Raw genomic sequence first — 16,203 nt, 5'->3', positions numbered from 1 at the left:
AAGAACTATTTAGCTTAATTCTGATTAGCATTACAGTAACATGACAGCAATAACCTTGATATAGTAAATTATAAACTGATCGAGATAAATAAAATTATAATGTATCAGTGCCAAGGCTCAGCTCTAAAATGTGGTTGCAGTTTAAACATGAACTAAAGCCCAGGCTGCTCCAGTTTGGTGGAGGCTTTACAGAAACAGCCACCACAGTGCTGACCCGAGCAGGCACTGCTTCTCCAGCACTGGCCTGGACTGGGACATGTAAAACACACTGAAATTCATAAAATTTAAATAAGACAGTGAAATTATACCTTGTAGCTACAGTTATCACAAATAACGTACAGTCTAAATTGCAGCCTGAGCAAACACGATTTCCTGGGTGCCTCTGGAAGCCCAAGGCGGGATGCAGAGCAATTATGAGGAATGAGCACAAAGCTGATTTGCATCTGAATGGCGAGGGGGGGTGAGGGGCGGGCTGGGCCGGCTCCATTCACTGCACCACAATACACCAGCTGGGAAAAGCAACTTTATTAGTGTCCCGCAGCAAAATACATTAGTAATTTGTAACCAGGCATTCAAATTCCGTCCGGTGTCACACAGAAGGATCGCCCACACCACTGGATGTGTTTGTGAGGATTGGCTCCGGGATCCCGGGGGGGAGAAGTGACCCCCCAGCCGATGGGAACCACCCGTCAGGAAAAGGGCTCCAGGGCAGCCCAGGAGACGCAGCATCACATCCCCAACACACCACCAAGCACATCTGCAACCATGGTCCCCAGCAAAGCCCAACCCAGGCACAGGTATATGGTTTTTCCAGATGTTTTCCAGTCATGGTCCCACAGCCAGTGCCTGCTGCACTTTCATACTCCCCTGAGCTTGTTCCCTCTCCACTCCAACCACAGGGATACACACTAACACATACAATACTTCCACTAATTATTTTTTTGAGTGAAAAGACTTGATTCCTCTCTTGATCACCATGATAAACTGAGTCTTTGAGTAGCAGGATTCAATATTAGTGTTAACCGTTAGTGTTACTGTAAAATCCTCTTTGGTTATAGAATATTTCATTTAAAGCAAGATTATAAAAAACGATTTCCAGCTAGAAATCCACCCCTGGAATCTAAAAGCCATCTAAATTAACACACTTCTGCAGGCTGAAGATATACTGATAGGACTTAGAAATTTGAGTATTTCCCCATGTAATCTAAACAAAGTTATCAAAATTATATTAAGTAAATACATTTTGAGGAATAGTAAGTTTCTGAAAAATCCTTAGGGTATTAAAAGTAGAGTTCTGGAAGTAGCAGTAGTGGGCTAGAGAAAAACACACCCAAGCCAGAGGCCTCCTCTAGATACTCTCCATGGCCTTGAACTCGCTGAGAGCCTGCACGGGGTTCACGTGCTTCTTCTGGGACGCCCTCTTGATTTTAGTTTGGGTTTCGTCTTGTTTCTCCCTCTTGACCAGGGGTTTCTTCTCAGGAGCCTTCATCTTCCAGGAGACAGCGGGGAGGTTGAGGGAAGCCATGCCCTGGGACTTCTGGTACTTGGTGGAGGCCACGTAGGACGCCTTCACCGTCTGCACCACCGCGTTCATCAGGTTCTTGGCCGCCTGGATCAGGGACATGGCACTGTCCACCTGCCAACGGGAGCACACACGTGTCACACATCACAGACCCCCAGAGCACAGCATTCCTGACAACAGGGCACTGCTGAGAAAGCAAAAGAGCTCGAGAACTGATTTATCTGGGTTTTCATCTGGAACCTGAGGTTCCCAGTTTGAGGCAGGATTTTTCTTCAGACACTCAGTGGTACAAATCTCACTTGTGCCACCAAGTTGGAAGCACAGTTTGCCCCACTGTCTGCATTTTCCATATCAACAGCAATGGGAATGATTTGTATTCTGCTGTTTGCTTTTGTGACTAAGCTTTAACAGTAGCTTATTCTCTAATGCAATTAATAGAGCTGTAGTAATATCTTAATCACTGATAATAAGTATTTAAATTGCCCTAGAATATTAAGTTGTATTGGGAAGGAAGAAACACAAGTGCATCATCAGCCAGGCCTGGAGCCCTTTCCCAGCTGGTTCCTGATTTACAAGAGCATCAAAATTTGGAAAAAAATGCATTTGTTGAAGCTTCAGGGCACAGCAGGGTCCAAAAGCCAAAATCAGGGCCAGGTGAAAGAGAGAGGGGAGGAGCACTGAGGTGACCTCAGCTGGGACTCCCTTCTCCAGTGACCAGTGCCCTGCTCTGGGGGGATCCCTGGCTTGTCAAGGCCAAGTGGTCTGGGGCAGGGTTTGGTTTGGGTCAGTGTTTCAGTCTGGGCAGGGGTTTGGTGTGGAGCAGGGTTCAGTCTGGAGCAGGGCTTGGTGCAGGGCAGGGTTTCAGCACCTCTGCTCAGCTTACACAAGAGCTCAGCAGCCTCTACACACTTAAATCCTGCTGTTGCAGACAGGAAGTTTCTGGGGGAAAGTTTCTTCTTGAAGCCATGGCTTGTCCAGCAGCAAACCCAGCTGGGCAGGGGGTGGTGGCTTTTCTCAGGTTGTTGGCACCTTCCTTCCCACCCGCTGTGCAGGTCGGGTCTGTGCCCTCCAGCAAACCCATGTGCTCTGCTGTCCTCACCCCAGCCTGGAAACCACTTCCACTGCACTTGACTGTTTCCATGAATCACCACAGCAGGAAGAATCACATTAAATGCAACAAGAGCAGGGAGGTACTTTAGTAAATGAATTGTCAGACTGCTCAGAGTGCGAGCTCTGCCTGCCTGGGCTGTGGCTCTGCTCTCACAGCACTCTCTGCTCTATGGGCAGGGTGTGAACACTGAACACAATTTTACCCTTAGACAGGTGATGTCTCTGAACTGGAAGAGGTCTTCATCTGATTATCTGACAGAAGCTTAACACTGCTGCTGGCAACATCCAGCCCCAGTGGACAGACTGGAGGAGAAGGGATAAAACCAGGAGATCAGAGTACAGATGCCAGGCTGTTCATATAAACAATTTATGGCAGAGGGGATGTAAATCCCGGAGACACTGAGTAACTGCAGTGAAACCCTGGAATACTTATTACTGCATAATGACACTTCTACTTCTTTGACAGCACAATGCCTTCAGCCTTCCAGCTCCCAGGACATCAGGCACAGAACAGCAGCCACAGGAGCACGTTCCATCACAGCTCTGGGATCCCAGAGCTGGGAACACGAGCAGGGGACTGGCACAGCAGGAGGGGCAGCACAGCCTGTCATCCTCAGATGGGCTAAGATTGTGCAAGGGTGTTCATCCCCACCTCAGCTCCCTCTGCTCCAGCAGCAGCTCCTGCTGACCCCCCACAGCTGCTGCTGATCCAGAGCTCTTGTCCCACAGCTCCACCTGCTTTGTGGGGGAAACCTGTGCTGGGAAGTTTAACCATCTGAAATATGAAACTGGAAAATACCACTGGCACAGGTTGCCCAGAGAAGCTGTGGTTGCCCCATCCAGGTTGGACGGTGCTTGGAGCAACCTGGGATAGTAGAAGGTGTCCCTGCCCATCCTTGGGGGGACGAGATGAGCTTTAAGGTCCCTTCCAACCCAAACCATTCCATGATTCTGTGATATCAAAATGGCAGAAGGTGGTAAGTTTTTTTCCATTTGCTGTCAAGGATTCAGGGAACAATACTGGACTATCAGCCACTTCTGCCCCTTCTCCAAACCTCCTACCTCAGTCCTGACATATCTGGGCAAAAGCCCTAGTGATCAAACATGCCTGTACTGGGGAAGGAAGAGGACGCCAGGAGAAATTAGGAATTTAGCTCCACTTCCCTCCTCCCAGATATCCATCATACAGACTCCTCTTAGGAGGAAGCATTTCATGAACTACAGTGAAAAAATTATTTGCAAAGTAATGGCTGGAATAAGGAAGCAGGCTGGCCTGGGGCAGCTTCCAGCTGTCAGAAACCAGAGCAGCCACTAAAAATCCCTGCACTCTTCAGGGCACAGCTATCCTGAAATATTAACGTCTCTGGAGCATTGCAGGACCCCAGTGTGTTCCAAGGCTGTGCAGAGATGTGGAGTAGGTTTAGCTGTGCTGATTAAAGTGATTTAACCTCACTAAGAGTGAAAAGCAGCCTGGAAAAGCAGTAGATTACGCAGAGGTGAAGTGAATCTGTCTACAAACACCGGTGAGTAAGGAAATGTGAAGTCTGTATTTTCACAGCAAGTGCTTCTTCCCAGAACAACAAGCCAGCAACATAAACTCTGCATACATTAAAACTCTGAATGCTCCAAAATCTCTTGTCTATATTCTACAGTGTTTAACACAAAAGCTCAGCTTGGAATAATTGTTCCCTCTGGAAGGAAAAGCCAGACCCGCCAGAGCTCACACGTACCCCGGAGACGACGAGCTCCCCGCCGAGGTTCTGCACTTCAGCCTTCACCTTGCTGCAGATGTTGAGCTGGTGGCAGTACAGGGCGATGCGCTGCAGGTATGCCAGCAGGTCCTGCTTGCACGCAGAGTCGGGGCACTGCGGGACAAAGGACAAGTGTGACTGGGAGGGCAGGGTACTGGGAACACAAACCACGGAGGGAGAAGCCAGACACCTCCTCCTGCAACTGGGAATGTCCCCAGAGATCACTCCCCTCCCTGCAGAGCTCTGGTTTTCAAGAGACAACTGAGCAATACCTGAGCAGCACTAAATGCACCTAAAACCCAAAACATGGGGCAGAGGACATGGGGGCAGCACTGGACACACCTCTGGGCTCCTTTCAGCTGCAGGCTGCCCTTCAGCTCCCGAGGAGGAGGAGGACAAGGGCTACCTGCCCTCTCCAGAGCAGGTTTGTTAACTATAAAAGGTCCTTCCTGTGCACTGTGCAGGACACAGCAGCAATGCTTTGATATCCGAGGCCTCAAGCTGTAACTAGCAGATGTCACCAATTCTTGTCTTGATTCTCAATCTGAAATATTTCAAGCTCAGAAATGATAAACCCGACAGCTACTCAATTACACGCAGCAAACAGATATTTTCCTGACTTCTGCTCCCATCTCTTAGCAGTGGGAAAACCAGGTTCCTCACCAGGCACAAAGTCCCATTTTTAAGGTGCTTGCTGGAGCTCTCATCCATAAGGTAAAGGCAACTTTCTCAGCTTTGCACGAAAGACTCTGCAGGATCTGGAGGCTGCCGTGCAGGTTGGGACAGAGCCAAAGGGCCACCCCAGCTGAGTGGGGAGGTGATGGATGAGCCAGTCTCATGCTGGATTTCCCAACCAGAGGGGGGACCTGCTGAGGGGCAGCCACAGTCCAGAACAGGCTCTGGAAGCCTCAGACAAAAGGGCTGTGGGAAGGCTTTTGCTGCCCACGCCAGCCCTGCAGCCTCTTTGGGAGCAGCAGTGCCAGCAGCACATCTCCACAGGGGCCACCTCAGCCCCATGGGCTGCTGAGGACTAGGGAACAGAGCAGTTGGCACACACTCACCTCCACAGACCCTTTGCCCACCAGAGTCTGGTGCTGCTGCTGAATAAGGCCAAGGGGCACGTGCCACACTCCTGCCCCTGCACCCACTGCTGATGGGGCACCTACAGCAGCACCAAACAGCTCCCAGCTGGGCAACATTCAGACAGGCTCTGACCTCCAGACATCCCTGATGGTGCTGCAACCAGTGCCCAAGAGACAGACTTTTACCTCAGACTGGATATATTCCTGATGGCAGGAGCTATTGTAGCAGGGAGAGGGGATATCATGGCCTGTCCTGCAGCATTTCTGACCAGAGCAGGGTGTTCCACACACACAGAACACCTGCAGCTTCACATCCACCCCATTTACATCACATTGTGCCACACACACCTTCTGAAACCCTGCTCTGAACCCCAGAGAAGTATCACTAGCTGTACCCCACCATGAGCACACGTGCTTGTTCTTCCTGAACAAGCCACTGAAATGGCCACTCTACCCACCATCATCTCATCTTCCCATCCTGCATCCACAGGTCTCCTGGACAACCACTATCAGACTCACAGTGATCCTTATTTTGTGCACTAAGGCAGGCTGTACCCAGCATTATTTCAGCTCTAGCATTGTATCAGCAGAGCAGGAATTCACCTGGCATTACCCAGGGACAGGACTACAGGCAGACCCTGCAGTGATCTCCATCCTTCCAAACAGCTGCACCCCATCCAGACTGATTTAAGAGCTTTTCTCCACACACCCCTGTTCACATCAAAATCCCATTTCACCCAGGACCCTGATCCTGTGCAGCAGACCATCCAGCAAGGACTCATAATGGACCTGGCATGATTGGAAGATTAATCTCAAACGTGGCACCAGTTCATTACTTAATGCTTCACTCAAGCTGAGCTTTACTGCTGATGGCCACACAGCCTCTCCTCCCCTTTCAGGCCAAGGTAAAAATCCCCTCCTGGGTTTCAGCAGCAGGGCCTGAGCCCTAATTCTCCCTGCAGGGCTTCTTTCCTTAGCTGTGAGATGGAAGCAGGAATTGATGTTTCCCTGTATAAAATGGCACCCAAGGAGGCTGGGCCAGAAGAGATCGTTGTGTTGCCCAGGCAGGGATGTGCAAACAGGGGTCATGGTCACATGAAGCATTTGCTTCCCACAACAGTCACTGATCTGCCAGAACAGACATTTAACTCTGAAATGAAGGGGAGTGTAGCTAATACATACATACATACATACATACATACATGTGCTTTTCCAGGGCCAGAACAAGTGGATTTTCTAAGCCAAAGTGGTCTCTGGGCACAGCAGAGGTAACCCAGCACTGTATGTGGGAGACAGAACTCACACACACACAGGGCACTACACGGACTGGTGGCAAGCTGGGACAAGCACATCAGGCTGGAGATCTGCATGGCTTTATGGGCTTCCAACCCCAGCAAATAACAGAAACCACTTTCTCAGGCCCAAGGAAGGTGATGAAACACCCAAAGCCGTTGCAACTCTCACCGTGGGCACACTGCTTCCATCAGTGGAGTGAAACCCTGCCTAATGAAGCAGCAAAGCTTGCAGGTTAATTTTTTAAGCTAATCAATATTAGCCAGCAGTACAAGATGTTTTAGAGAAAGCCCACAAATAGCATTGGCCAAAGAGCTAATGAAAAGCTCCAATTACCATTTTGGAACCCACTCTCCATCTCCCAAAGAGCTCATCTAACACAGCGAGGGAGCAGCACAGCGGTGGAAGGGGGTGAGGGTTGACAAATGCACAATACAGCACATCAGAGGGGTGGCTCAACAATTCCAGCTACTTTATGGGGTTACAAAAACTGTTTAAGGACAGACACTGTCAAGGCAAGAGGCTGCTGCACGTTCTGAAGGGAGCAAAACATTGGTGGGGGAAGCAGTGGAATGGGAATTATCATTGGGTTGTGTGTATCCATATGATGTGAGATGGAAAACCACATCCTCTCTTGTGCATGCTATTTCTGCAGACAGAATAGAGGACTCAGTTCAAAGACAGATGATGTTTAAATAGAGATGTAACACAGGATAAAAAGGAGCATCAACAAAAGGCTCTGCAGGTGCCTGTATGAGCCCTGTCCTTTCCCAGGCAGGAGCACTCAGATAAAAACCAAAAAACCCAAAAGGCAACAATTTCACCACTGATCAGGAAAGATTATGTTATTGGATTAACCTACAGCAGGCACAGACACGAACCCCTGTCTGCAGAGCTGGCCTGGGAGGATTCCCACAGCATGGCCCTGCAGTGGAGATGGAAACAAATGGGTGTTGGGGGTCACCCCCACCTTCCCAAACCACCCAAACTGAGATGCTGCCACACACTCAGTGCTGGCTGCAGGCAAAACTGGCTGCTCCAAGTCAAACCCAGGGTCCCCCTGGACAGAACAAACACCCACATTCACTTCCTACCACCCCAGCTCAGTCTGCAGAGAAGGAGAATCACCTTTTTTTTTCTCCTTTTTGCACAGAAAAGGTGCAGGGGAAGACAGATTAGCTCTTGGTGTGTGCTGCTGGACACAAGCACACAACCCCCTCCCCAAGGGTTTGTTGGTGTGCCAGCAACCAGAGGTGTGTCCTCCCACTGCATCTCCAGTTTGGGGAGTGAACCTGCTGCATCAGGAATTCCCACAAATGCCCTCCCAGCCCTGGGTGCCAGCTGGGCCCAGGAAGAACTGTCAGCAGATGTTTTGGGGAGGCAGACCCCTGGCAGGATGGGCACTGGTGTCACATGCCAGCAGCTGCCACCAGCCTGTGCCCTGGGCACCTCCCCACACCAGCCCCTGGAGCCAGGAACCAGCCACCCCAGCAAGAGGCTGCTGGAGCCTTTCACTGGGTAGTGGGGCAATCCCTACCCTCACTCCCAGCTCCTTTCCACTGGATGATCTGAACTGATGCAACCTCAGCCTCCCCACACTATCAAAGAAAAAAAATGACAGAATTTTTCTTTGGCTTTGTAGGTATTTCAACACTGGAAAAATAAATCACACAGAGAATCCTTGTCTTGCAGCAAATCATTGTCATTTCTGTGCTCATAACTGCTCTGTATTCCCTCATTCCCAGCAAGCAGCCTCTGCTCTTGGAGTAAGAGATGGAACACTGTGGGGAAAACCTGGGGCTGATGGTGAGACCTTTCCCAACAGATGGGAAATACCTTGAGTAACAACTTTTAGGGTTTCAAAGGAAATGTGCTGCAAAAGTGCCCAACAGCAGAGCTGGGGAGCTCCTGACACAGGGACACATGAGGTCATGATTCACTGGTGTCACCCAGCACACAGGACATAAACCCCATCCTTTGCTCCCAGGATTAGGCACAGGAAGGCATCAGTGCTCTGTGCTCTGTAACTGTCACACCATTCCACATTAACATGTTTCCAAAGAGAATGTAAGCAGATCTAATGAAATATGCAAGCTGAAAGTATTAGTAGAGCATGGAGTTGGGGAAGAAGCTATATTCTTGTCAAAATGACTAACTGTACAGTGCTGCTCGTATTTATCTTCAAACATGTGCTTAATCTTTTACATTTTTAAGGACCTTACTGCTACTAAAAGGAGCCATTTAGTTTTCTTTCATATTTTGAAATGGCTTCGTGCAGAAAACCATATACCAAGTTTGCATAAAACATGTGAATGAAAAAAAAAAAAAGCATTGTAAACCTTCAGCCCAAGATCCCCTGAGATCTCTAACACAAACTGCTCCTTGCTTCATTTGCCTACATCAGCTGCACACCTGCATCTCCCAGAAACATGGCTTTCAAAATGCTATAGCAAGGAGACCCATTTAAAGAAACACTTTTCAAATTTATCTCCCCATTGAACATTTCTTCCTGCATCATTAATACATCAGGGTGTAGACAAGCACCTCTGGATGCAACATTAAAAGAGGGATCTGGGTTGCAATTATTTACTTGCCGTGTGACATGGGCTCAGTTAAAACCTTGCATTACAAACGTCCATCCAGGGAAGGACTGCAAAGCAAGTGACAGCTGGACAAAACAAAGTTTAGTCCATGATCTCAGACTTAATCTCCCTGCATTTCAGAGTCACTCCTGAAGGTGGAATATTATTACTAATGCTGATGTTTCTCTGCAATTTGGGTGTGGGCTAAGACCAGAGGTGCTTTTGCTTGGCCCAACCCAGTTTCTAAGTGGCTCGGGATGGGCATTGCATAAACCCCCCAAGCTGGCCATGCTCATGCAATCCTGCAAAAATCCCTTTTAAATATGGGACAGCACAGCCACACTTGGGTCACTGCAGGCCTTGCTCCAAGTCTGCATCACCTCTGACTGTGAAAACAATACCAGAGAGCTCTGACAACACCACCACTCAGTCTGTGGGGCATCTGAAAATTGTTAATATTAAAAAGCTGCCTCAAAAAATAAAATTAAAGGTTGTGCAAGAGGCCAGGTGCAATTCCGAGGGTGTTGTCCACGCTGCCATTGCTTTGGGAAGCACTGGGCATGTTCCAAGTGTGACAGGAGTCCAGTCTCAGTCCTGCTCAGTGCCAGAGACTGGTCTGGACTCTGTGTGACCTGAAACACTGCTGGCCTATTGCTCCCCTGAAATGGCAGGGGCCTGACTTAAGCCAAGGAGCTGCTCTGTCACTGCTGGGCAACCTCAGCTGCCTACACTGCTCAGGGTGGCAGCAGAGCAGCTAGAAAGGAAAGGCTGGAATTTTCCAGCAGCAAATCTGGAAAATCAGTTAAAAATCCCCAAAACTAAACTCATTTTCTCTGTTCATCACGTCTGCAGCACTAAAAGATCTGCTATTGCTCATTTGTGCTGGAGGCCCAGGGGGATGGGTTGTGGCTTACATGGTCAGCAATGGTCCGTCCCAGCTTGTCCATCCTTGACCCAGCCTCTGCGATCTTCTTGGCTGCACTAATCACGTCTGACGTGTTCTTCAGGGGACCTTTACCTCTGCAAAACACAACAGAGTTTACCTTCTAGCACCAGAGAACCACACCAGTGAACTATATATCACTTATTCTCACTCTGTTCCATGCAGTGCTGGAAGTGACTCCTCACCAAACTGCAGGAAAAAGGTTGGACAGAAATAGGCAGGTGCAACCATTACAGCACCTTTGTTTTCAAGACAGTTACCCCCTTTCAGCTCTTCCCCATATTCAGCTTAAATCTAGGAATAAAAACATCTTAAATTTTACTGCTTTAAGCAACCCAATGATGATGAGAGATAACATTTTAGAAGCCAGATTTGCAATTTTTATGGAATGGAACATCAAATTTAAAAAATAGTGTTGTATAATCTGGTAAATTAATTTCAAAAGGCATCAAAAAACCTCTCTTTCTTCTGCAAATAACTGTGCTAGGAACTATTTCTGCAGTATAGCAATACTGAGAAGCCCTTAGAATTTAATGTTGTAAAGAACTGAGCAAATATATATATATTCCTTGGGACAAGAATCACCCTAAAGAAAGAAAGAAAGACAGGCAATAACTGCTGTGTATCTGTAGATCAATTTAAACAGTTATTACCACCCAGTCAGTGCACAGTAATGTGTCTCCCCAGTTAATATGCAGGCTTGAATAGGGCAACATTTAAAGGAAATTATAAGCAGGCTCCTCGGAGTACTTGCACCGTGTTCCATTGAAAGCCCAGCAGCACAGCCAGTTCTGAGTGTGCACAAATGAAAAAGCCTCACCTGGTGAAGTCTGTCATTTCCATCATAATCATACACATCTGTTTGGCCAGGACAATGATATCGTTGCCACTGTCATCCCATTTGGACACTTCAGCATCCAATTTACTCTTTTCTTCCTGGAAGCTTGCGACTTGCTCAGCAATCTTGGCTTTCTGCTCTTGGGGGAGCTGAGCCATGATAGCCTGAAAGAGAGAGTTGTCTCACATTGCCTCCTGCTGCCATTTGTAGAAGGCTTTTTGGAACATTTCACTAATAACCAATTTCAGTCATGTAGATGGGGGATAAAACTTTTATAGCAATCCTCTACCCTAGAGGCTTTCCAGAGCCATTTCCTTCCATTTTGAATCGAAGTTTATGCTCTTTCTTAAGAAACAGTGCCCAGAAAGACAAGCTGACACCTAAAATATGGGCATTTGCATGATACAACTGTTAAGACTCCAAACAAATCTGCCACGTATTACCATCCCTTGAAGAAAAACTGCATGAAGAGGGGAAACTTGTCTTTTATAGAAAATTTTAACTTTTTAAAATTAAGTTCCACTTGGGTATTGAGGATAATAACAAATATTACCAGTCTCTTCCCTGCAAAAAGCCAGTTGTACTGTTTTGAAAGACGTATACTGAGGATAGAGTAAGTAAAAATAAAGAGTATGTGCTTACTCCTGAATAAAATCTCTTAGACTGGGTTTACAGCCTGTATGAGGCACAATGCTCTTGCCTTCATAAATAACAGGAGCACTCCAGGAGTCTTTGTTACAAAAAATCCTCTGGCAGCAGCTGTGCTAAAAGGTAAATGAGCAATGTCTGCATTTAAATAAAAGGGGGAGAGGGTACAGGCTTGTACAAGGAAGGAGAGCACAAAAAATACTCTCAGTTGGTGTAATTCCAAAGCCATCATGGCAGAAGTTTGATAAATAAGGCCTGGCTACGTCTTGCCTGGCTAAAAGAGCTTCCACAAAAAATCTGCTGTGGCACCTTCCCAAGAGTGTAAATTGTTATTGATCCAGAAGGGACACGTCAAATAAAAGCAATAGGTAAGGCCTGGTTTTCCTTCAATGTACTGATTTTAGGTTTTCACCTATTAATGACTATATATTGCCTGTCAATGCTTTCATTTTTAACAGTCATAGCAAATGCAGTTAGTTGAAATGATTTCATTTCTGAGCTCCTCTCAACATTGTCCTGATAAATGTTCAGTAGCCAAATACACACCAGCACGTGTGTGAGAAGACATTTCGTAACAATGTGTTGCCCATAAAGTTAGTATTTGTCTGTTGAAAATAGTTAATCCAATGGAACCATCTGCCCTGTACCTCCCTGCACTGTAGGCAGTGACTACAGTGTCTGTGGAATCAAAATACGAAGCAATTAGTTGCTATTAAAAGGATTTTGAACTTTCAGAACACCCAAAATAAACCCCAGACATTTCCCACATCCATCAGACCAACACGAGCTGCATTTCACTTCACCTCCTTTTCACAACGATACCAGAAACAAAGGGCATCGCTTTTCTGATTCAATGTTTTCATCACCACCCCCAAAAAATTCAACCTGGATTTCCAAAGCAACTCAAACTGTTTCTTGAAGGCGGGTCACAGTTTGGCAGTGCTCAGGTTTGTGCCTCACCCTGGCGCTCTGCCCGGCAATGAGCTGATCATCTTCGGTCTGGATGCTGGTTCTGCTTCGGACATCGAAATCCTCCGTCTCAAAGTCAGAATCATCCAGCTCCTCAGGAGTCTGAGGGAAAAGCATTCAGTCAGAGTCAAACAACAGATTTCATGGCTGTGAAAATCAACAAGAATATTGTTTTTCAAGCAGAGAGAGTGGAAAGCAGTGAAGGTAAAAATTATTCAATGTTTTCAACAAAAAGGTAAATACAGAGACTGTATCCAGCTCATGAACACATGTGATTATACATGCTTGACTGCTCATGTTAAACACCATAGGGATCCCCAGAATTACACAGCAGTAACTAAACAGCTGAGATTTGTCAGGACACTAATGCACTCAGCAGCTGAAAGACAGAAAAAAGTTTGCAAAACGAACAGTGTTTTTGCAACTTGATTAAATGTAAAAGCATCACTTGAGATTCTGAAGCTGGAATTACCCACAGCTCTGAGGGCTAATTCAGAACCACAGACGGTGTCTTTAGCACAATTATGAATCAAAGCATCGACTAAATCAACAATAGATAAAATAGCTCAAAATTCACTCTTATCCCCCAGGAAAAGCTGACAAATTTTAGCTAGTAAGGGCCAGCTTTTATGCTGTAGGCTAAGCGCATCTGACCCAGTTCTGGCTTGCCTAGGATTTATTTTTGCTACTGCCAGTCTGTAGCTGGCAAACTTTTTATAAAGCTTATCAAGTTTAAACAGCATGTTTGTCAAAATAGTACATCTTTGTTAGAGTGGCACTTCATGACAATTCTGCAGAGCTGGAACAACAAAGAACTTCACTGATAAATGCAATAAATTGTGATTAACAGATAAGATGCAAATAAAGTTCCTGTTCTTTAGATTTCTTTCCTATGATTTTAATTTCACAGACTTGTTTTTCAATATGGACACCTTGTGATACAGTTAAAATAGATATGGATACTCAAAATAGATGCCAAAAAGCAAAGGTGAATACACTGATAATCAAGACCTTGAGTATTCCAGCCACCATCTCCTCTCCAGGCCTTGGAGAACAGGGTGTATCCACAAAATCACCAGAACATATGCTAAGAAGTAGCTCGGTATATCAATATTTAAAAAAACATTAAAAAACATAAAGGAAACAGTTCTGTTGTATGTTTACAAACTGTTTGTGAGCCTCAAGCCTCCTCCCTCTGCCCATCCATCCCTCTGGGGATACACAAAGTGTAATTCTGCCTTTCAACCTGCCACCAAGGGCAGAGACTGCTCTGTGGTGACGAGCGGCTGCCTGGGGCGCAGGGAGAGAGGGAAGAGCTTCTCTTCAACACAGTGAGATTGCAGCTTTGAAAATATCCTGCATAGACACAAAAAAGAGGTGTCTCAGTGACTTTTCCTGCTGGTCCCTGTAAAGAACAAGTGCCACTGAAGCAGCTCCCTGGCCCTGCCGAGCTCAGCTGCACTCTGGCGAGAGGAGCTACACCGAGACCCGGAGAAGTGGTGGCCTGGGATCTCCACCCAGATGGCTCCTTCATCCTAAAATAAACCCTTTGGAGGACAAATGCCAACATTTGAACTCCTTGACAGGTCGCTGCTGTGTCACCAGGGAGCTGCTGTGGGCTGCTGGCAGCTGCAGTGGAGCCGTGGCACCCTGACATCACCTCGGAGCCGCGGCACAGGGGGAACGTCAGGAATCCTGGCACCACAGCTCGGCTAATTACTGCCATGTGGAATTGGCAGCCAGGCCTCCATGTCCTGAGCAACGAGGACTTCAGCAGGGGGGGAATCAAATTGGTTTGTCTGCATAGCAGGAAGGCACTGATATCTTCATCTAACATTGCTTGTCTATAAATCCCGAGTGAGTTTGAAAAAAATTCCATGCAGAGTGCATATGTGGTTCTTTGTCATCTGATCCTTTGCTTTAAGCAGCAGATGTGGAAGACACTATTGCAATGGTTACCATAATCACACATATTCTGGGGCTGTACAACCTTAATTTACCTATCACCAAACTGCATCTGCCATGGTTACCACTCTGAAAGATGAAGGCAGTTTCTCAGAGTCAGAGAAGTACAAGGAAAAGAAGGAAAAAAAAGGAATAAACTCCCAGTATTTGTTTTTTCTGTGCCTGGCTTCTGCTCATTTTTGCCCCACTAAGATTCAAGAAATAGGCCCATAGATCAGCTTAAACGAGAATTTTCTGCATCCCTTCAACCAACTGCAGGAGTCTTTCTGCTCCCAACAGCTGAACGCTGCCTGACCTGCCAGAAATTAGGGCTTCCAAGTCACACTCATTGCACCTGAACCATGTAACAACACAAGAGACAAGGCCTCCTCGAGCTGCCCCCGTTTACCCAGGTTAGCCAATTAACAAACTACCCACCGACCTCATCTCAACTTGCTTTTGACCAACCAGCATTAATTCTTAAAATTTACTTAATAAAGAGCCATTAGGTTTTATTTCTAAGCTCTCAAACTATCAACAAGCATCTACAGTTCCGAATTCATTTGCTGTTGTTAACTTAAAGGTCACTGATTTTAGCACATTAACGAGCAAGGCATTACCACGAGATTACAAAAGATGCGTGAAGGGTATTTAGCATCACAACTCGGGCTATCATCGATGCTCAGATCTGGGTAATGAATTTGAATCAAACCGTACAGCTCAAGTGCTCCACAGTGATTAGCAGTTTTAAGACTCTGAATGTTAATAGGAGCTAAATGAAAATCTTGTGCTGTCTGCTCTCAATTACACCGATGGCTGTCAGTTCGGTGCAGGCTGGGGAAGCTGTCGAGGTAAGTTGTGCTCACCCGGATCATCAGCACGGCTTTCCTGATATCCCGGATCCCATCGTAGACCAGCCGGGAAGCGTCGATAAACTCGTTCTCATCCATTGGCTGCGCGGGGTCTGAGCTCAGGGCTTCCACAGCAGCCTCCACTTGCTCCGTAAACCGCGGCATAACTGAGCTCGGAACAGGACACGAGTCAGTCCCACCCCAGTGCCCCCTCCTGCTTCACACTCCCGTAGCAGTGTGTGTGCCTCACTTTTAACTGTCCCTGGAAGCTGCTCCGTTTAAATTCAAAACATTTGTTACAGGAGCTCAAGTCTTAATCCACTTCCATTTCTCCTTACATTGCTGCTGTTTGGTGTTTTCTCCACCAAAATTTATCACAATTGTGACAAGTTTATCACACCTGTCTAGTGGACAAGGAGGAAACACCCAGAGAAGTCCTTAGAAACTGTGGGATAAAATTATTAAGTGTTTATTTGATGTTCCCTGTAGATGTACATCATTTTTTTGGGAAAAAAATAATACTACCACTAGGAAACTCAAGTTTAAGAAGGCACTGGAAGGGGGCAGGTTGTACTGCTGCATTTCATTGTGACTCATTGTGCCCCAGGAAGAACATCTCAGAGCCAGTTAGTTTGCTGTTTCTTCAGTGTCACCCTTGATTCTTCATCAA

The 16,203-nt window shown here is 46.7% G+C and overlaps 1 protein-coding gene across 3 annotated transcripts in view; it reads right to left on the bottom strand.

Annotated features, from left to right (window-relative positions):
• Nucleotides 1-510: 510 nt before the first annotated feature.
• Nucleotides 511-16,203, bottom strand: part of CTNNA1 (catenin alpha 1) — a 119,714-nt gene continuing 104,021 nt past the window's right edge. For all 3 annotated transcript variants that reach the window (XM_051793775.1, XM_051793776.1, XM_051793777.1), the window contains 6 exons: nucleotides 15,549-15,700; nucleotides 12,730-12,840; nucleotides 11,104-11,285; nucleotides 10,255-10,360; nucleotides 4,363-4,497; nucleotides 511-1,636 (listed from right to left, as the gene is read on the bottom strand). In XM_051793775.1, coding sequence (XP_051649735.1) covers nucleotides 1,349-1,636; nucleotides 4,363-4,497; nucleotides 10,255-10,360; nucleotides 11,104-11,285; nucleotides 12,730-12,840; nucleotides 15,549-15,700 — 974 coding nt within the window. In that variant the 3' untranslated portion in view covers nucleotides 511-1,348. The remainder of the gene's footprint in view (nucleotides 1,637-4,362; nucleotides 4,498-10,254; nucleotides 10,361-11,103; nucleotides 11,286-12,729; nucleotides 12,841-15,548; nucleotides 15,701-16,203) is intronic.

This window comes from Manacus candei, unplaced genomic scaffold (genome assembly GCF_025592945.1).
Source record: "Manacus candei isolate 608988 ecotype Guabito, Panama unplaced genomic scaffold, ASM2559294v1 h1tg000037l, whole genome shotgun sequence".
Lineage (NCBI taxonomy): Eukaryota > Metazoa > Chordata > Aves > Passeriformes > Pipridae > Manacus > Manacus candei.
This window is presented reverse-complemented; position numbering and strand designations above follow the sequence as displayed.